A 21,665-nucleotide genomic window follows, 5' to 3' on the forward strand; every position below is an offset into this window, starting at 1 on the left:
AATAAGTAGTTAGGAAGCCGCGATACCGCTCTTTAAAAAAGGAACATTTTTAAAAAGGTCTGCTTGGGTGGGATATTCACGTCGCGGCAGAAGGGTCTGTTGGTGAATGTTTAGTAGTTAAATAAATATTTCATGGTTAACGCTTTGAAAGAAGGACTGAACGGGTGAAATATTTAGAAGGCAGGAAGAACGTTAGCCCGATTGTGCGGCGTTCAACTGCAAAAGTAGCTTATACGGTCAAAGCATAAATCAGTAGGTTGTAGGAAAACGTTGGCCCGATTGTGCGGCGTTCAACTGCAAAAGTAACTTATACGGTCAAAACATAAATCAGTAGTTAAATAAATATTCATAGTTTCCGCTCTGAAAGGAGGACTGTACGGGTGAAATATGTAGGTGCAGGAAAACGTTGGCCCGATTGTGCGGCGTTCAAATGCAAAAGAAATCCTGCGAATAAAAAACCGCTCTGTCTAGCTAACAAGGTTTTGAAATTCAGTAGGTCACGCCACAATACTACTCTAATAATAGAAGAAAAGATCAGTATTGGGGGGTTGAATAGGATATGAAGACAAGCTGATCCGATTAGACAGTAGTCTCGTCATATTGTAGAAATCTTAGCAGTCTAGGCTTATGTAGGAGGAAGTGAATTAAGTCAATAAAGAAAGACTGAGTTGTTTTGAGGTAAAAACAAAGGGATTGCATGAACGGATGAAACATAAAAGGATGAATGATAATGTTGTAAGAAATGAGTAGATCTGTGTAGAGATAGAACATTAGGAAGTAAGATTAGGAAAATAGTGTGTGTGTGTCTGTGACTAACTGCTGGTAGGAAGAGGCATGCGCAAGCCTCTCTGACAGTTAACTGAGTGTAATTTGAGAAGGAGAGTGCATTTAACTCTCACAGGGAAGAGGAACGAAATTAAGGAACATCGAAGTAAAATAAGTTATAATCAAGGATAAAAACACTGATGTGATAAAGTAATAAGCGACCATAGTAGAATACTAAAAAAGGTGTTAAAATAAATAACCATAAAGATAATAAAAGAGGTTTAAACCAAATAGTATAAAAACGGATAGAACAGTGTGTAACAAAACAGAAAGTAGAATCGTCGATAAATTGAAATTGTACTATAAAGTTAAAAATGAATCTAGGTTAGTTAAGATAAATAGTGAAATTCAGGACAGATTATGGATTCACGAACGGTGTAACAAAGGAAGAGGAAAAAACAGGCCATCGATCACTCTGTACCCACAGAGACTGCAGTCTAAAAATAGCCTGAAGGACAGAGACCAGAATATGAGAGGTTTGTTTCACTAAAACCGTGAATAAATAGTGGCATGAAAACAAAAATGATTGTTTCTCCCTAGCATAGAGGGTTTTTAAAAAGCCATGGAGTCACTGAAAGACGCGCACATTAGTTCTACCGAATTCGGATTGAATATGAAAAAACTGGATAATGGGGGACGCCATTACCCGGTAACATTCTATCTTCAGAAAATACATTACTATAAAAGACAAATGTGGTTCCACTCGTCCTCGCAGACGTGCGGGTGATTAGTAGAACTATTGACAATATCTAAAAAAAATAAGAAAATAGCTCCCTGTTTTGAATATGGATATAGCGGGTTATGGGGAAAATTAGTGTAAGGTGACACTAGAACTTAGTGTGGTAGCAGGAAATGCCGATATACGAGAGTTTATATCCTTGTCAAAATAACAAACAACTAATTGGTTTGAGGTTAGTGAGAATGGAATTTTTTACTTGGCGGTGTATAGTCTCTGAGCGAACAATGAGTGTTTCATAGAGATTACAGTTTATATGTGGTCAAGAAGAAGTATTAGATCACGTTTGACTTGACATCTAGTAGAGTAACGATGGAATTTTAATTGTTAGACATTATATACCACAATTCTCTGGAACTGTTAAAGACGCTTTAGAATAAAATCTATGGATAAGTAAAATTATTGGTTTGCTGACTAAAAGGTAACATTGTGAATATTAACGATATGTACACTTTCTTTTCCAGAAAGAATAAGAAAAAAAAAAAAAGGTTTTTTAATCTTCTCTGGTCAACAATGTCATTGGAGACTGCATTACTGTGGAAAGCAGTTAATTAAAGTCAGCCGCTTTAAAAATAAAAATATCTGGATAAGGCTAAAACATGGAGTTCTGGATGAGTGAGTCCAGTCCCTTTGCGATTATTGGCTTATGGTTCACTAGTAAGTACACCATGTACTGGGAATGAATATGCATTAGTAGATTTATTGGAAGGGTTTTTTCCAATTCAGTTTCAAATTGGGTATGCAAAAGGATGGACATGTTTTTGAAAAATGTATTTAAGTTGTTCCTAAAGAAAGGGGGAGTGGAAACATTTTAATGGTGTCAAAATGCCCTGAATCCTAAGAATTTCCTGTGAAAGACTGATCACCTTTTACTAGAAATTGTTGAAACAGGTGGGATTTACTTATAAAATGTTTAAAAGACACCAGGCTCTATTCAAACTGTATAATTACTTTGAAAATCTATTATGTCCCTGGGAAAATTATGAAGAGTTGTACCCTTAAATTGAATAAGTTATTCGAATAGGTTTATTTTAATTTTTATTTTGATATAACATGGGTAAAACTATCAGTTCCTTGGGGTTATGGTCTTTGGATAAATACACAAATGTGTTTTGTTCATTCTGCATATAGAAAGTGATGAAAGTTACTCCAAAGGGTTTTGTTGATAAATACCTCATCTGTAATTCGTCTGAGAAATCACCGGTAGAATAAGGGAGTTATCATAGAAGGTGACGTCAGAATGCTTTAAGGCATGGGAGAGAATATCACTACAAGTGGGTGTGGAGCTCAAACCCACCCTAACCGGCTGAATAGTGAGGGACAACTGTGTCTGATGACCTGTGAACTGTATCTAAAAAAGACATGCTGAAATGACATTATATTTGTTGGGAGAATAATGACTTAAAGGAATTGGGGTACTGACCTTTTTATTATCAGGCCACTCATGAGAGAAACTGAGACAAAAGGGCTATTGGGAAAATAGATAGTACTGGTATTTAAAGTGTTTAGTATAAATGTTAATTATTAAAGGGATGTTGTGTATTGAATAGATAAGGTCAAATTTGAGTTAAAGTAAACACTAAGGATTGTTATCATGAATATTGGGTTGGAAAATGTATAAAATAAAAAATATAACTGTTTAGTTATTTGGATATAGAACTGTTTAACGTTAATAGGCTTAGGGAAGCTCTGGAAACTAATCCTGAGACAAGGAGGTTGACAGAACTTACAGAATTTTAGATTAAAGGTTTTTTGTTTCTTTCGTTTTATAATGTCATTGGAATTGGGATGATAAAATGTAATGTTCAATTGAATAAATAGGTAGTCTGTTGTGCGAAGATACCCATGAATGAAGAAGAAAGAGACCAACAATAACATTGGCATAGAATGAAACGGATGGACGTTTTCCATTACATTACAAATAGTGGTAATATTGCAAATGTGCAATTATTATTATTATTATTATTTATTTATTTTTTATTATTTATTTTTTCTCTTTTTCTCATTTGGTCAATTTATTTTTGTTTTGAGGAACATAAGGTTGTGTATATGTTCCTGAGGAGGGACTGATATAAATGATATATAAATTGACTTAAGGATGTTTTAAGTATGTATCAAACAATGGCAGTTATGGGTTAGGGGACTTATAAATGAAGGTAATGGTAGTAAAGGGGTGTTATTTCTAGAAATATGTATAAAAATAGAGATAATTCACAGAAAAGGAAAGACAGCTGGCTGTGTAAAATATAGGGACAATTCTAAAAGTAAATAGAACAATTCACATATCTAAAGATATGGTAAAAAGAATAAGTGGTGGCATTTTGAACATTAGAGCAAAAGTTTAAGAAACTTATGACATAGTTTTGTTAGGATTGGATATTAATCCAACTGGAAAACGCTTGAATGATTACATGTTATTTTACAGCAGTTGCTGTAGGGACAATCATTTGACTATCATTATGAATATTTCTGTGGCAGGAGGCCAGGTATTTGAGGCAGAATGGTTACATAGGGCTGTTATTAAAAATTAAGATTTAGTGATCTTGCTATAAGAAGGAAGTCTGTTGTCAGGGAATAACCCATGTGTTAGTGTGTATGTCCTCAGGAAAAAACAGCCAGAAATGGAAGGGCTTGGGCTGCATTCTGGAGACTGAGTGTACATCAAGATACACCAGGCTGGTGGTATACTTCTTACAGCACTGCAGTGGTAAAGATCTTCATGTCTCTCTTTGGTGGGTGCATAAGTCTCACGAGAAGTGAGGTCCAGCTGAATAATGGGTGAGCTTGAAAACACCATGACAGAGGACGTGGAATCAGAGAGAGAGAGAGAGAGAGATTAGATTCCACTATAGACATACTGGGTTGAGTTTGGGGGCTACTTTAGACATACTGGGTTGAGTTTGGAGGTTACTTGTTTCATTTTTTAATACATCATGTGAAAAAGAATAGATGATAGGATATTATACTCTAAACAAACATGTTAAAGGGATTGATATGAAAGCATAAACAGTGTTGAATTAATTCAAGAAGAGATAATGTTAATTGTAGGTTATGTACATGATTATCAGTTAAAATGGAGCAGATGGGAAACTAAGTAAAAATTGACATGATTTGGGAACACCTCTCAGAACCTGGGGCCGAAAGGGGAAGACTGGGTGGAAGCATGAGGAAGCTTTTTAGGGCTTTTATTTTTGTGGAGTCCAGCAGAAAAGTATCCTGGAGGCATAGAGTCAGGTAAAGAGAGAGTGGGAATTGTCATGGTCTCAGATTTCAGTTTGCATGAATATATTTATGCATAACACATAACATTGTCAATGCTGTTATGTTTTGTCTGTTGTTTTCCAAGTCTTATGTCTAGGAAAACAGAAGGAGAGGGGTTCGCCAGCTTCAGCTGGAATGTCTGTTTGTTGTGTGATGAGTGATGGAAATAAGAGGATGTATGGTGCAATCATAGAACAGAGGCCATAAGTCTCTAAGTCTGAATGCCTCACAGAAAGAAGGCAGAAACCTGAACCAGGACGAGAGGTTCCACGTCTGATGATCCAAGGGGACCAGAAGGACCTCTCCCAGTGATACCAGGAGATCTAGTCCACGTTCAAGTGTTCCGGAGGAAGTGGGATCAACCGAGGAGAGAAGGACCCTAGGAGGTGGCCAAAGCAACAAGAACGGCCGTCCAAGTGAAAGGAAGCCAGACGTGGTACCATCTGAACCACTGCAGCTGAGTCCCAACAGAGAGAAGGATACAACCACATAGAGATGAGGACACAGAGGATGCTGATTCACCAGGAGGGAGCCCGGAGGGAGCAGGAGCAGCGGAAACGATTGAGACGCCAGGGAGGAGCCAAGAAAACAGCAAATGAAGTGAAAGTCAAAATACGACAAGTGCACTGACTAATGCACCCAGAAGAGGAGGAGAGGCCTCACAAGGCACAGAATGAGAACATCTTTTCCCTAAAAATTGAAACCTTCCAGATGGAAGTTAAGTCCGGCCTGAGGAGGGAGCCTCAGGTGAAGAAAGAGGAGGAAAAGTCCTGCAAGCTGAAGAAAATGGGGATTTCCCCACAATTGACTTTTAAACTTTTGAATGGTCTCCTTTACAGACAATTGAAGTTAGAACAACAAAAGAATAATGACATTGACATAACAGAAGTAACAGTGAATGCTAGTATAGAAACAACAGACTAATGCACAATCAAGATGTATGGTGGAAGCAGGAAGAGAAGAAAGGAATCAGCCGAACAATCCAAAAAGACTGACAAGGTTAGAATCTCTGTTCCACCTCAATTTATAACAGAAGCAGGAGAACTGAAGTCTATCTCAATCATAAGGATCAAACCCTTACTGGAGATGGCCCTCTGTGGATGGACACATCACCAAACAAAGGGACAAGTCGTTTGGGACCCGAAAGGATGTGACCTGACATTAATCAAAGAAAAAGACGAGAGGGTGCTCATCATGAATCAGATTGAACCAGTTGAAGGTGAAGAATTAATAGTTGAAATAACAAGAACAACAGTGACCGAAGGGAGTAGCACCACGGTCATTAAGATTGATCCTACCCCTGTATCTGAACAGGAAGAACCTGTGACAACAACAAGGGTGGCGGCTGCTGTGACGACCACAGTAGCTACCACTGAGATGACATCGACCTCCCTTACCAAGTAGATCACTGTACCCACAAAGCATCCTGAGACATCAGAGTCAGGAGAGTTTTTTACTGACATTTGGAACTTTCTGATAAAAGTTAATGATCTACCTCAAGATAAGAACATTGTAAAAGCGACAGAATTAGATATATCAGAATCAGAACCACTCAAGGACACCACACAAGAAGAAGTAGTGAAGAACGAGTGGTACAAATGGGCTAAGTATATGGCAAACAAACACAGAATGGACAATTGTATTTTGTGTAGAAAATCACATTTGTCTGATCTTTTAATAGTCTCTGAACTGTCATCATTTAAAAACTGTGTAAGTTGGAAAAATGACCATTATACCAATAGAAAGTATTCTATTCCCTTGTGTGACATAGAATATAGGATTGCTCTGGGTAAGCACTAGGGGTAAAACTATGTTGAATAAGACCATGTTGGGAGACAATGATTGTGATGCCTATAACATTAGAACTGAATTAACTGTACCTCAATTAGACAGAGGTACCGTGGTTAAAGGAAAATATGAATGTTTTTACAGCCATGACACCGAAGGAATTGATGTAGGACACTACTGTAGAATGTGATACTATTTGGGTGCTAGAGACTACAGGAGTACGTAGAAATAATGATAAAGGGTTGATAATGAATAGATAAGGGTTGTGTGGTAAAATAACTCAGGTTGCATCATCTCTTACTATGTTGAAAAATCAAGACAGAGGTATTGCTGATTGTTCTTTCCACACATCCAGAAACTAACTGTTGAATGTATTGCATAATGAATGGATTGGTCTTTGTGCCTTAGTTAGAACAATTCAACAGGTTACCATTATTAAATCACCCCATGATGACTATGTTAATCCTAGGGTTAAAAGGGCGTATGAGAAAGACCCTGAGGTATACCTTGATACAATTGGACAGCCTAGAGGTGTACCTCGAGAGTTCAAGGCAAGAGATGAAGTTAAATCAGGATTTGGAATCTATATTTTTGTGGATAACACCAAATAAAAACTTAGAGTGGATTAATTATATATATTATAACCAACAGAGATTCATTAACTATACTGACTCGGCTCTAACAGCGTTGGGGGAACAGGTACAGGCTACCAGTAAAATGACTTGGCAAAATAGACAGGCTACGAGCAGAGGTTAAGGCAAATGCTGGGTTTGACTCTCATGTTTGGGACTGGTTGGATCTAGCATTAGGAAAGTGGGGAGCTATGTTTGCTAGGATGGCTATTATGCTGGGAGGAGGGTTATTGGCTCTGGGTATTGTATTTTGTTGTGTTTTACCCTTGGTAAAATCACTTGTGGTCCAGACAACAGTTAAACAGATGTCTGTAAGGAGAGTTGACCCTCCTGTGATAATTAGTCCTGTACCTGGGAGACCAGGTCAGTATACTGACAGAAATGGATAGCCCTGCAATGTGGTTGGTGGACCTCTAGACTGCCCGTTTGGTAATCCAAATTGTCTACATGGAGTGGTGCAGGGAGGTGGTTATGCTTGCCATGATTTTCGTAAGGATGGTCTACCTGTATATGCTGTATTCCCAAATTCAGATGAATGTCTACTTGTACATGTCCACAAACAGTGTCATTTGCGCCGTAAGTGCAAGTGGTGCAAAAATTTAATGTGGAAGGCCATGACCATCACGGAGACCCCGTGTTTTGCGTGAAATGTCAAAGAGGAGATTGTAGTATCTGTAAGGATGAGGAATGTGTTCCTATGTAAGGATTTTAGTATATCTATATTTGTTTAAGGCCTTGTGTTTTTGTATGTTCGGTTGAATTTTTAGATATGTATATCAATGAATATATCTGGTTTCCTTTAATTAATACTAGTTATGCCTTCTAAAGAACTAGGTTAATTTCAAAAACATGTTAGGTAACAGAGGGTATTCCGGTTACAAGTGTCTATGGACCATGTCCTTAATCTTCTAAACAAAGGTTGGTATCATTGATATCACTTTATTAGAGAGGTGTCTTATTAGAGAGGTGTTTTGTAACTGCATGTAGGTCTTTGTTTTCTCATATTAAATTTATTATTATATTCATTGTATTATCTTTTATTTTTTATACCTAATTTGATCTTTTACTCTTATGACAATTGGAGATGTTTGGTCTAGTTAGGTTTTCTTTCATGTTTCTGTTTGGATCTTTTACTCCTATTTCACATTGGAGATGTTTGGTCTAGTTGGTTTATCTGCTTCACTTTGTTTTTATTTTTTTGTATTTTCTTGTTTATCATAGGTATTCTCATTTACTATCCCAAAGTCTTGTTTGTATAATTTATGTGGCTAATTAGCCCCAGAGGAGGGATTTGTAGGAGTAAATGAGATGTATAGGACAGCACATAGATGTATAAAATGGCTGAACATTAAAAATAGATCACAGTAATGAAAGGGAGACACATGGTCTGCTGACCTGACACTAATGAAAGGGAGAGAACACATGGTCTGCTGACCTGACACTAATGATAAAGAGATTCATAGTCAGCTGCTTCTAAACAGAGGTTTATAGGACAGAATCTGCTGATTCCAATAAAGGCAAACAAAACAAAGAGTACATTGACACATTATGCTGACACACTAAAGATAGAGGGATCCATAGTCAGCTGCTTCTAAAAAGAAGGCCTATAAGGCAGAATCTGCTGATTCCAATGGGGGCAAAGTGCATTGACACATTGATGAAAGGAAGAGACACAGAATCTGCTGACACACTAGGATGGAGGGTCCGGCCACCATTGTAGTCTAGCTGAGAGCAGATGTGGGCGTTATTGGGCGTGAACAAGCGGGAAGCTTGAACTAGAGGATAGTGGTGGCGAATGACTTGAGAAGGGAGACTTCATTTGCATAAGGGATGGACATAGTGCTATGTGTGTATAAATATAGGAGCTAAGGCTCTGGGAAATTGGGGAGGTGTGTGTGTGTTCCGCGGGGTGTGTTCCGCGGGGACATGCCAGTGGGCTGTACAGTTGTAATAAAGAGCATGATTGAATTTACAAGTTCTGATAAGCGTTGTATTTGAAATGATTTTCCACGACACTGATCACCAGTTCTCTTAGCTATAGATTATTAAACCAGATGATATGATTTAACCAAAGATGTTTCAGTATCCATTACTGGGAGTTACTGGATAGGTACTGTTTGGTATAGCACAGAGGATTTTCAACCAACCTTAGTGATGCTGTCTTCGTTTAGACACCCAACTGTCTCGATCAATGAGAGAAGGCTTGAAATAGACAAGATGGTGGCTTAACCTTTATTGGGTTACTTCGTGGAGCAAAACAAATATTTATTTTAATGACGGAGCATTTTCGAAATTCAAAAGGACCCCCTGCAACTAGACACGGACATTTTGAGACTTGTGTTCCCAGAATTGAGGACGAAGACAGTATTGCTAAGCTAAGGCTGGTCAAATATGCTCTGTGCTACACCAAGCAGTACCTATCCTGTAACTCCTGTCGTGGCAGAATCAGATTTAGCTAAGTAACATAGATAGATAAGATGTTATTTTCATCATATGCTTGTGAGATACTTGTCATTAGAATCTTCTGAGCTAGGGATTGGTAACTTGGGGCCAGAGAGGGGAGAGGTCAGGCTTGTCTTCATATGTCAATGTATCTGTTAAACCATGTGGTGCTAAGTAGAATATTAGAAGGGGAGGAGGACAGAGTGGAACGTTGTTTTCTTATGGGAACGTTGTTTGTAACTATTCCTAAACCATGGGATGGAGTTATTAATTGGGGAACCAGTTAGTTATTTCATACAATGTCTGCACGCCAGTCACTCCCTACTTTTCTCATAGGGGGAAGGAGTTTGGCCGTGTTTGGAACCATTGTATGTCCCCTCTGAGGTTGCCCTTATCTTGACCTAGTATTTGACCTAAGGGGCTCACTGTCTGAGTTTGAGTTTGTCCAGGTTTGGGAGTATCTAGAAATGACAATTGATATATGCCATTGGATGAGGTAATGTTTTGGTAGACAGTGAAGTATCAAGCATGAGATTTAAACCTGGTCTTGGGAGAACAAACTGAACGATGATTTATAGCTGATGCTGTCTAGCGATAGGATATTCTTCTTTCGGGTAAAGGATTCTTTGTAAGTTGAGAGGGGTGTATCTTGGCTATAAATGAAACTAAGAATTGTTTTGTAAGCACTCTCAGAGAATTCATTTATAGACACTGAATTGATCTGAGAGTCATAAAGGGCTTTGGTGAAGCTTGTATATATATTAAAGATGGAATATATAATTTAACTCTGACTTGTGTGTGGTTAGCTCTCTCTCTCTCTTTATTGAGTAATACAGGAAATTTCCACAACACTCCCAGTAATGGATACCAAAAATATTTGGTTAAATCACATTATCTGGTGTAACAATCTGTAGCTACAGTTTTCTACACACTGAACTGTACTACATTGTTCATACTGTATTTGTGTATGCTACTTTTACCATAAAACATTCTTGTTGAATACCCAGTTCTCTTTTTGAGTTAGCATTAAATAGTGTACACTCCCCTGTATAGTTTACAGTGCATTCGGGAAAATATTCAGACCCCTTGACTTTTTCTTAATTTTGTTACGTTACAGCCTTATTCTAACATTGATTAAAATGTTTTCTCCCCTGATCAATATACACACAAAACCTCATAATGACAAAGCAAAAACAGAAATACCTTATTTACTTAAGCATTCAGAACCTTTGCTATGAGATTAGTGATGATCCTTGGGATGTTTCTACAACTTGGAGTCCACCTGTGGTAAATTCAATTGATTGGACATGATTTGAAAAAGGCACACACCTGTCTATGTAAGGTCCCACAGTTGACAGTGTATGTCAGAGCAAAAACCAAGCCATGAGGTAGAAGGAATTGTCTGCAGAGCTCTGAGACAGGATCGTGTTGAGGCACAGATCTGGGGAAAAGTACCAAAACATTTCAGTAGCATTGAAGGTCTGCAAGAACACAGTGGCCTCCATTATTCTTTTAAATGTTTTTTTTTTATTTAACTAGGCAAGTCAGTTAAGAACAAATTCTTATTTTCAATGACGTCCTAAATGGGATGGAAGAAGTTTGGAACCACCAAGACTCTTCCTAGAGCTGGTTGCCTGCCAAACTGAGCATTCGGGGGAGAAGGGCCTTGGTCAGGGCCAAGAACCCAATGGTCACTCAGACAGAGCTCCTCTGTGGAGACGGGAGAACCTTCCAGAAGGACAACCATCTCTGCAGCACTCCACCAATCAGGCCTTTATGGCAGAGTGGCCAGACGGAAGCCACTTCTCAGTAAAAGGCACATGACAGCCCGCTTGGAGTTGCCAAAAGGCACCTAAAGGACTCTCAGACCATAAGAAACAAGATTCTCTGGTCTGATGAAACTAAGACTGAACTCTTTGGCCTGAATGCCAAGCACCACGTCTGGATGAAACCTGGCACCATCCCTACAGCATGGTGGTGGCAGCATTGCTCTGGGGATGTTTTTCAGTGGTAGGGACTGGAAGACTAGTCAGGATCAAGAGAAAGATGAACGGAGCAAAGTACAGAGAGATCCTTGATGAAAACCTGCTCCAGAGCGCTCAGGACTCCAAACTGGGGCGAAAGTTCCCTTTCCAACAGGACAACGGCCCTGAGCACACAGCCAAGACAATGCAGGAGTGGCTTCGGGACAAGTCTCTGAATGTCCTTGACTGACCCAGCCAGAGCCCAGACTGGAACCCAATCGAACTTCTTAGGAGTGACCTGAAAATAGCTGTGCAGCGACGTTCCCCATCCAGAGCTTGAGAGGATCTGCAGAGAAGAATAGGAGAAACTCCCCAAATACAGGTGTGCCAAGCTTGTAGCGTCATACCCGAGAAGACTCAAGGCTGTAATCACTGCCAAAGGTGCTTTAACAAAGTACTGAGTAAAGGGTCTGCATACTTATGTAAATGTAATATTTGAGTTTATTTTTTATAGATTAGCAAAAATGTTTCAAAACCTGTTATTGCTTTGTGTTTATGGAGTATTGTGTATAGATTGATGAGGGGAAAAAAATATATTTAATACATTTTAGAATAAAGCTCTAACCTAACAAAATTTGGAAAAAGTGAAGGGGTCGGAATACTTTCCGAAGGCACTGGAACTCATTTTCGTGCTTGTTTGTTATTAGCACAGCTAGACAGAACACCACACAGGCATGATGAAAAACAAATGTCAGATTTTTTTTTTAACAAGGTAAAAATCTGTCGTTCTGCCCCTGAAAAAGGCAGTTAACCCACTGTTCCCCGGTAGGCCATCATGGTAAATAAGAATTTGTTCCTAACTGACTTGCCTAGTTAAATAAAGGTAACACAAAAAATAAAATGAATGCTGAACTTTGTTGTTTAGCAGCCGAACACAGGAAAAAAACTAAACTTTCTACTAGCTTGTGGTTTCGATAATCTTGATGTTTATTATAAACGTAATGTTGTTAATATAGTAATGACTATGTTCCGTGGCAGAGCCAGGGTGAAAGTTCCTTTAAATTTCTATTTCTTTGCTTATGGGACCATCATCCCTGACATTCATCCACCACATCCCTGAACAGTGGCTGTCCCCCCATGTGAGGATTAGGGTTGACCAAGCTCATGGATATCAACACAAGATGACCTCTGAATAGACTAGATTTACTATTAGAGTTAAGTAATCTGATTAGAAAAACAGAGGGCAGTGTGTAGATTATGGATTTAAGCATCCCTTCAATTTACCTGTGAACCTGGACCTCATTTCACCTCCCTGTGAACAGTAGCACTCCTTTTAACAGTTTAAGTCAACTCTGATTAAAGGGATAATTTGTAGATACCATTTGTATGTCTCTGCATACAGCTTAAAAGAAGTTGCTAACTACAGTTAGTGCAATTGCTAACTATCAATAAAGCAATGACTGGCAGTCTATGGTAACAGCTAGCAGCTAGCTGTTAACATACTATTTAATACCAGTCATTGTGCTAATGCTAGTTATGTGCTAATGCAAATTACCTACAACTTCTTTCATATTGAATGCAGACATAAAGAGTATCCATGAGTTAATCTGACTCTGTGGAAGTAGATAAAGGGCTTCATTGCCAAAATCTTAAAGTATCCCTTTAAGTGTGTTTAATGTAAAACTAGGTATTAGGCTTGACAGGCTTTAAAGTAGCCTAAACATAGCCTACTTAGTGCTGATGTTGTTGAATGTAAAACATCTAAAGATCATGAATCCAAGATTAGCCGGTCTTTTTTCGTATATATCATAATCTCACTTCTATCTACAAAGTAAATACACTTTCCTGCAACCCGCCTCACCCAATGTGGAACGGATCTGCTATTTTTATTCCTTATAACTGGAACTTCCATCAGGAGCTAGCCAGCTAACTAGCTACTAGTCTTTGTTAGCCACGGCTAGCTGTCCTCGCCTTTTTCCCCCTGGAATCAGCCAGCCTTAGCTCGGACAATCACCTGCCAGTCTGCACAGCGCGATATCAACTCAGAGCATATCGGACTGCTTCTCTCTACCATATCACAGGATTACTGCCACTCTGGATCATTACTCCTAGCTAGCTGCAAACGAGTGGCTACTGTTAGCTAACGCCTCTGTCCGGAAGCAAGCACCAGCTAGCCTCGAGCTAGGCCCATATACCAACTAATTCTAGGGCTACAATTACCTAATTTGCCAATTGGCCTGGACCCTTCATTGTCGACACAGAGCCCCACTGATCCAACATGACTGGACTGCCGACGTTATCGCCCGATGTGGTCTCAACTAGAGGTCAACCGATTAATCGGAATGGCCGATTTCAAGTTTTCATAACAACCTGCATTTTTGGACAGATTTTGGCCGATTACATTGCACTCCACGAGGAGACTGGGTGGCAGGCTGACTACCTGTTATGCGAGTGCAGCAAGGAGCCAAGGTAAGGTGCTAGCTAGCATTAAACTTATCTTATAAAAAAACAATCAATCTTAACATAATCACTAGTTAACTACACATGGTTGATATTACTAGTTTATCTAGCTTGTCCTGCGTTGCATAGAATCGATGCAGTGCCTGTTAATTTATCATTGAACAGCAGCCTACGGGTGATTTAACAAGCGCATTCGCGAAAAAAGCACTGTCGTTGCACCAATGTGTACCTAACCATAAACATCAATGCCTTTCTTAAAATCAATACACAAGTATATATTTTTAAACCTGCATATTAAGTTAATATTGCCTGCTAACATGAATTTATTTTAACTAGGGAAATTGTGTCACTTCTCTTGCATTCTGTGCAAGCAGAGTCAGGGTATATGCAGCAGTTTGGGCCACCTGGCTCGTTGCGAACTGTGTGAAGACCATTTCTTCCTAACAAAGACTGTAATTAATTTGCCAAAATTGTACATAATTATGACATAACATTGATGGTTGTGCAATGTAACAGCAATATTTAGACTTAGGGATGCCACCCGTTAGATAAAATACGGAACGGTTCCGTATTTCACTGAAAGAATAAACGTTTTGTTTTCAAAATTATAGTTTCCGGATTTGACCATATTAATGACCTAAGGCTCGTATTTCTGTGTTATATTATAATTAAGTCTATGATTTGATAGAGCCGTCTGACTGAGCGGTGGTAGGCAGCAGCAGGCTCGTAAGCATTTATTCCAACAGCACTTTCCTGCATTTGCCAGAAGCTCTTCGCTGTGCTTCAAGCATTGCGCTGTTTATGACTTCAAGCCTATCAACTCCCGAGATTAGGCTGGCAATACTAAAGTACCTATTAGAACATCCAATAGTCAAAGGTATTTGAAATACAAATGGTATAGAGAGAAATAGTCCTATAATAACTCCAACCTAAAACTTCTTACCTGGGCATATTGAAGACTCATGTTAAAAGGAACCACCAGCTTTCATATGTTCTGAGGAAAGAACTTAAACGTTAGCTTTTTTACATGGCAAATATTGCACTTTTACTTTCTTCTCCAACACTTTGTTTTTGCATTATTTAAGCTAAATAGATTTTATTGATGTTTTATATTAAGTTAAAATAAGTGCTCATTCAGTATTGTTGTAATTGTCATTATTACAAATATATTTTTTTATTATTTTAAATCGGCCGATTAATCGGTATCGACGTTGAAAAATCATAATCGGTCGACCTCTAAAAACAACAGTAAAAAAGACAGGCTATATACAGTAGCGAGGCTATAAAAGTAGCGAGGCTACATACAGACACCGGTTAGTCAGGCTGATTGAGGTAGTATGTACATGTAGATATGGTTAAAGTGACTATGCATATATGATGAACAGAGTGTAGCAGTAGCGTAAAAGAGGGGTTGGCGGGTGGTGGGACACAATGCAGATAGCCCGGTTAGCCAATGTGCGGGAGCACTCGTTGCGTGCTCACTGCCTCATTGCCTGCGTCCGTAATGGGTCTGCGGTCAAACGACCACCCCCTAAAATACTTCAGCGAGCAGGCCTTTCTAATCAACCTGGCCGAGGTATCCTGGAAAGATATAAATAAGCATAAATAAGCATGCCCCATTCAAAAAATGTAGAACCAGGAACAGATAGAGCCCTTGATTCACTCCAGACGTGACTGCCCTTGACCAGCACAAAAACATCCTGTGGCGTTCTGCTGGGCTAGACAATCTGGACCCTCTCTTTCTTTCTAAAATTATCTGCCAAAATTGTTGCAACCCCTATTACTAGCCTGTTCAACCTCTATTTCGTATCGTCTGAGATCCCCAAAGATTGGAAAGCTGCCGCGGTCATCCCTCTCTTCAAAGGGGGAGACACTAGACTCAAACTGTTACAGACCTATATCTATCCTACCCTGCCTTTCTAAAGTCTTCGAAAGCCAAGTTAACAAACAGGTCACCAACCATTTTGAATCCCACCGTACCTTCTCCGCTATGCAATCTGGTTTCTGAGCTGGTCATGGGTTGGTTTCTGAGCTGGTCATGGGTGCACCTCAGCCAAGCTCAAGGTCCTAAACAATATCATAACCACCATCAACAAAAGACAATACTGTGCAGCCATATTCATCGACCTGGCCAAGGCTTTTGACTTTGTCAATTACCGCATTCTTATCGGCAGACTCAACAGCCTTGGTTTCTCAAATGACTGCCTCGCCTGGTTCACCAACTACTTCTCAGAAAGAGTTCAGTGTGTCAAATCGGAGGGCCTGTTGTCCAGACCTCTGGCAGTCTCTATGGGGGTGCCACAGGGTTCAATTCTCGTGGCCGACTCTTTTCTCTGTATACATCAATGATGTCGCTCTTGCAGCTGGTGATTCTCTGATCCACCTCTACGCAGAAAACACCATTCTGTATACTTCTGGCCTTCTTTGGACACTGTGTTAACTAACCTCCAGACGAGCTTCAATGTCATACAACTCTCCTTCCGTGGCCTCCAACTGCTCTTAAATGCAAGTAAAGCGAAATGCATGCTGCTCTTCAACCAATCGCTGCCCGCACCTGCCCGCCCGCCTAGCATCACTTCTCTGGACGGTTCTGACCAAGAATATGTGGACAATTATAAAACCTAGGTGTCTGGTTAGACTGTAAACTCTCCTTCCAGACTCACATTAAGCATCTCCAATCCAAAATTAAATATAGAATCGGCTTCTTATTTCGCAACAAAGCATCCTTCACTCATGCTGCCAAACATACCCTCGTAAAACTGACTATTCTACCGATCCTTGACTTTGGCGATGTCATTTACAAAATAGCCTCCAATACACCAAAGTCCCATATACTACCCACCACTGCGACCTGTATGCTCTCGTTGGCTGGCCCTCGATTCATATTCATCGCCAAACCCACTGGCTCCAGGTCATCTATAAGTCTATGCTAGGTAAAGCCCCACCTTATCTCAGCTCACTGGTCACCATAGCAGCACCCACCCGTAGCACGCGCTCCAGCAGGTATATTTCACTGGTCACCCCCAAAGCGAATTCCTCTTTGGCCGCCTTTCCTTACAGTTCTCTACTACCAATGACTGGAACGAATTGCAAAAATCACTGAAGCTGGAGACTCATATCTCCCTCACTAACTTTAAGCATCAGCTATCAGAGCAGCTTACAGATCATTCCACCTGTACATAGCCCATCTGTAAATAGCCAATCCAACTACCTCATCTCCATATTGTTATTTATATAAATAAAATAAAAAAAATTCTCCTTTGCACACCAGTATCTGTACTTGGGCATTCATCTTCTGCACATCTATCACTCCAGTGTATATTTGCTAAATCGTAATTATTTCACCACTACGGCCTATTTATTGCCTTACCTCCCTAATCTTACTTCATTTGCACACACTGTACATAGACTTTTCTATTGTGTTATTGACTGTACGTTTGTTTATACCATGTGTAACCGTGTGTTGTTGTTTGTGTCGCACTGCTTTGCTTTATCTTGGCCAGGTCGCAGTTGTAAATGAGAACTTGTTCTCAACTGGCCTACCTGGTTAAATAAAGATAAATCAATAAAAATCATGCCTGGGTTGAGGTTTGTGCTTGTGATCGCAACCAAAACATGTAACATAGACTAATGCAACAGAACCCATGATGGAGGACACTGAATACCATCAAGCATATAATGGTAAAATAGCAAACTATGAGCATGTTGCATGTGTGTATGTGGGGGTGGGTGGGCGTACGCGTGCAAGACTGAGAGTGAGAGAAAGAGAGCGTGGGTGTTCTACTCCCACCAGCAGCCACTAGCAACACCAAACCAGAAGAGGATAGATCTGCATTAGAGTGGGCATTGAACAGGGATCATCAACTAAATTCAGCCAGAAGGTCAGGGGGAAGAGAACATAATTACAAATCATTTGTAAACTGCAAATTGACCGCAAGAAACCCAAACGGATATAATATTGAACTAAAACAGAATCATTTCAAACCTTGTATACGATCACACACACACTGTATAACTCTCTTATGCGTGGGAATACTTTGGAACAGATTTCCAGAATTAAAATCCCTTGGAGCTGATTTACTGGTGTTTTTACACACACACACACACACACACACACACACACACACACACACACACACACACACACACACACACACACACACACACACACACACACACACACACACACACACACACACACACACACACACTAATTAATACTTTCAAGTGATATCCTCTGGGTCTACATAGTGCATTTTGTTGCCCAAAATAAATTCAATATATATTTTTTTTTATGTGTATTTCTTTTGCTTAGAAATCTTGGGAGACCAAATAAAATCACCGCCAGTTGGGAAACCCTTCCATAAGATCTTTCTCAAATACAAGACTTTCACCAGACTACGTACAATATGTAACCGAAGCAGATATTGTACATTAGAAATTCTTAGCTTCCATTGTTAGAGCAATGGAGAGAGCAAGCTTGTGATATTCCCTAATCTGAGCTGAGTGGGTATGTTCGATTAGAGTAAGTTTGAAAAGTGGATGAGTTTGGTTAATGGTGGTAGAGGCTCACCTTGTTTGTAGCTGCCTGCGTTTCCAGGTAGGAAAAGAACAGGAGCCCCGGTTAGTTTGAGTCCGCGAGTGTCCTGAGCGTACTGGCCCTCTCCGTACAGGTAAAGCCCATACGCTGGATATTGGCGGGCCACGCGTCGGGGCAGGGCAATACGCTGTCAACACACAAACATAGTGAGGATACGCACATCCCTGATAGAGCTCATACTCTCCGGGCCTAAAGTACAACACACTAAGGATACACACACACACCTCCCTAGAGGTAGAGCCATATTCTGGGAACAGCTGAACCACACTTCTAGGCAGATTAACACATCACAGTGAAGAAGAAAAAAACAGAACAGTGAGAAAGCATCATTATGCGTGTGTGCACGCTGAAGGACAGGAGAGGTGTGGCACCACGTGACCGATACTGACTCTTGGTTGAGCAAATCAGATCAGAGAACAAGTTTGGGTAATAAATATAATAGCTACTTCTAATACATTGGGCTAATTCGTCATATTTTATCAGCACCATGGTGAGTGCAGACTGACCACACAGGGCCATATGGTTGTGCCAGGCACTCAGTGGGTGGAATAATCACCTTATAGTACTTATCATGGATCAACTGCAGCTTCCAACACAAGGTGTGATCTCCTGAGCCCTGATGTAACATACAATGATGACACCACACACTCACTAAGCATCCTCAACATACAGTAACTGCCAACCATGCCACCTATCTATTGTAGCTAGTACTTGAAAGAATATACAATTCCATGGTAAATATGAAACGTAGCTAGGTGTGCATGACACAGTCCGTCGACATCCTCAACAAGGAAATAGTCCTGAAAATCATGCATGAGGTGCGATGTTGAAATTGGAAGCCGAATGCAGGTACTTAACAACAACAGGTAGCTTGAGCTTTCAGCATTATATATCGGCCACGGGCTAATTTATAGCTAGCCATATCCATATTATGGCTATCAAAATCACAGCTGGGCATTGACAGCTGGAGGGGGAAAAATGCTAGCTAGTCCTGAAAAGGATGGACACTAAAATAATGTTACGCATTTGGCAGCAACGTTCCGAGTGTTGTTGACAGTGCCGAGTGATTACGCCGAACCGAAACCGAATCGCGCACGGTGCAATTTGTTTGAGGTCAATAGGCAAACTACTCACCCGGTACTCGGGGTACTCGAACATATAGGTCATTGTGCACCTATTCTCTTCAAATCCCGAAAACATTTCTCGCAGGCCCATCGCCAGAAGACCCAGTGCACACCCGTAAAAGGCCACAGTGGCGACTCTCATTTCTACTGTCTTTCGGATTTTGTCTATTTACAGGTATACTGTTTCCATTTTTCCTTTTTTCCCTTTAACAGAGAGACTGTTAAACCTGATCGTCTGCTTCCTCTGTGGATTCTATATGGCGGTTGGCAACCAACTTTAAGGTGCATTACCGCCTCCAACTGGACTGGAGTGTGGACCGAAGATCTAAATCCTATCCAATAATATCGTCTCCCTAAGGAAACGAAATACATAATGAAATACTACATCCCCTGAAGATTTCCACAGCAGTTCACTTAATCCTGGCTCTTCAACCCCATTACTCCTCAAATCTAATAGCAATCGCTCCCTTTCTCTCACATATTTCTGGCACTGAAATAGAACATGTTCCACTGTCTCCATCTCCTCCTGACAATGATCACACCTCCCAGTTGGATGTTCCCCCACCACTTTCAATGTACTATTTAGCCTTGTGACTACACTTTCCTCCCTTCTCTCTCGGGCCTGAGGACATCCCTGCTCCCACCTTTTCCTGGATCTTATACAGGTGTCTTCCCTTACTCTCCCTGTTCCACAACACTTGCCACTTATTTATTAATTCCTTGGCTTCTGCTATACTGATTGACAATTCCATCTCAACATTAGGATGTTTAGGAGTCTGCTTGGCAATAATATCCACTTTCTCATTCCCCTCTACTCCCACATGAGCTGGTACCCAGAGGAACATCACAAATACCCCATCTTTTTCACCCTATACAAACAATGCAAACCCTCATACAATACACCCTGGCTGCTCTGAGACACACATGAATTTAAGCTCATCAATGCTGCACATGAGTCAGAGCAGGTGACTAACCTGTCTGGCCTCACCTCCTCCACACACTCGGCAGCCAATAGTATGGCCAACAACTCCATTGTGTAAACAGTTAAATGATCCGTTGCTCTTTTCGTCACTGCCACCTTAAACTCAGGAACACTGAAAGCTGCTGCTGTCCTCCCTGTTTTAGGGTCCTTTGGTCCATCTGTGAATATATTCTAGAAAGCATAGTATTGTGTCCTTAAATGTTCACTTACAACTGAATCTACTCCTTCCTCAACATCTCTTACCCTCACAAGCAACCGTAGATCTATCCCTGGTTGAGGGAGAAACCAAGGTGGGAAAGCAAGAAGACCCACAGAGGGGCTACACTCCCTCCCAAACAGCCCCACCTCTCTCGCCATGCAATTGCCTATCCACCAAAAGCTTGTATTCAGATTTTGTTCATGTTCCCAGCACTCTAGGAGCACCTTTTTTTTGTAGGATGTGTAAACTTAAGTTCTTGTAGATTTACCCAATATGTCATGGCTAGCTGTTGTCTTCTTAACTTTAACAGCCTCTCTCCCACCTCTACCTGCATCACTGCTACCGGGGAGGTCCTGATTTATCCAGCTTGATAAGTAGGCCTTCCTTCCACATCGTATCTTAAGCCTTCTCTACATCAAAGAAAACGGCTACCACCACCTCCTTATTTTCCTGTGCCTTCCGTATGACTTGACTCAAGTCACAGTACAGGATCCATTGTTCCCCTGCCTTTCCTGAACCCGCTTTGATCTGGTGACATTAGTCCTCTACTTTCCAGAAAGTAAGTCAGCCTTTCCATAATCATCCTTTCCATAAGTTTGCGTACATGAGATGTAGTGATGCACCGATATGACAATTTTGGCCGATACCGATA

General features: G+C 40.4%; 1 protein-coding gene across 2 annotated transcripts in view; it reads right to left on the bottom strand.

The window, feature by feature from the left end:
* pgap1 (post-GPI attachment to proteins inositol deacylase 1) overlaps positions 1-20,079 on the bottom strand; it is a 34,033-nt gene extending 13,954 nt beyond the window's left edge. For both annotated transcript variants that reach the window (XM_071356047.1, XM_071356046.1), the window contains exons 1-2: positions 19,843-20,079; positions 18,682-18,835 (exon numbers count right to left, since the gene is read on the bottom strand). In XM_071356047.1, coding sequence (XP_071212148.1) covers positions 18,682-18,835; positions 19,843-19,974 — 286 coding nt within the window. In that variant the 5' untranslated portion in view covers positions 19,975-20,079. The remainder of the gene's footprint in view (positions 1-18,681; positions 18,836-19,842) is intronic.
* Between the last annotated feature and the right edge of the window lie 1,586 nt (positions 20,080-21,665).

The sequence above is a fragment of the Salvelinus alpinus genome, chromosome 20 (assembly GCF_045679555.1).
Source record: "Salvelinus alpinus chromosome 20, SLU_Salpinus.1, whole genome shotgun sequence".
In the NCBI taxonomy this organism is placed as follows: Eukaryota; Metazoa; Chordata; class Actinopteri; order Salmoniformes; family Salmonidae; genus Salvelinus; species Salvelinus alpinus.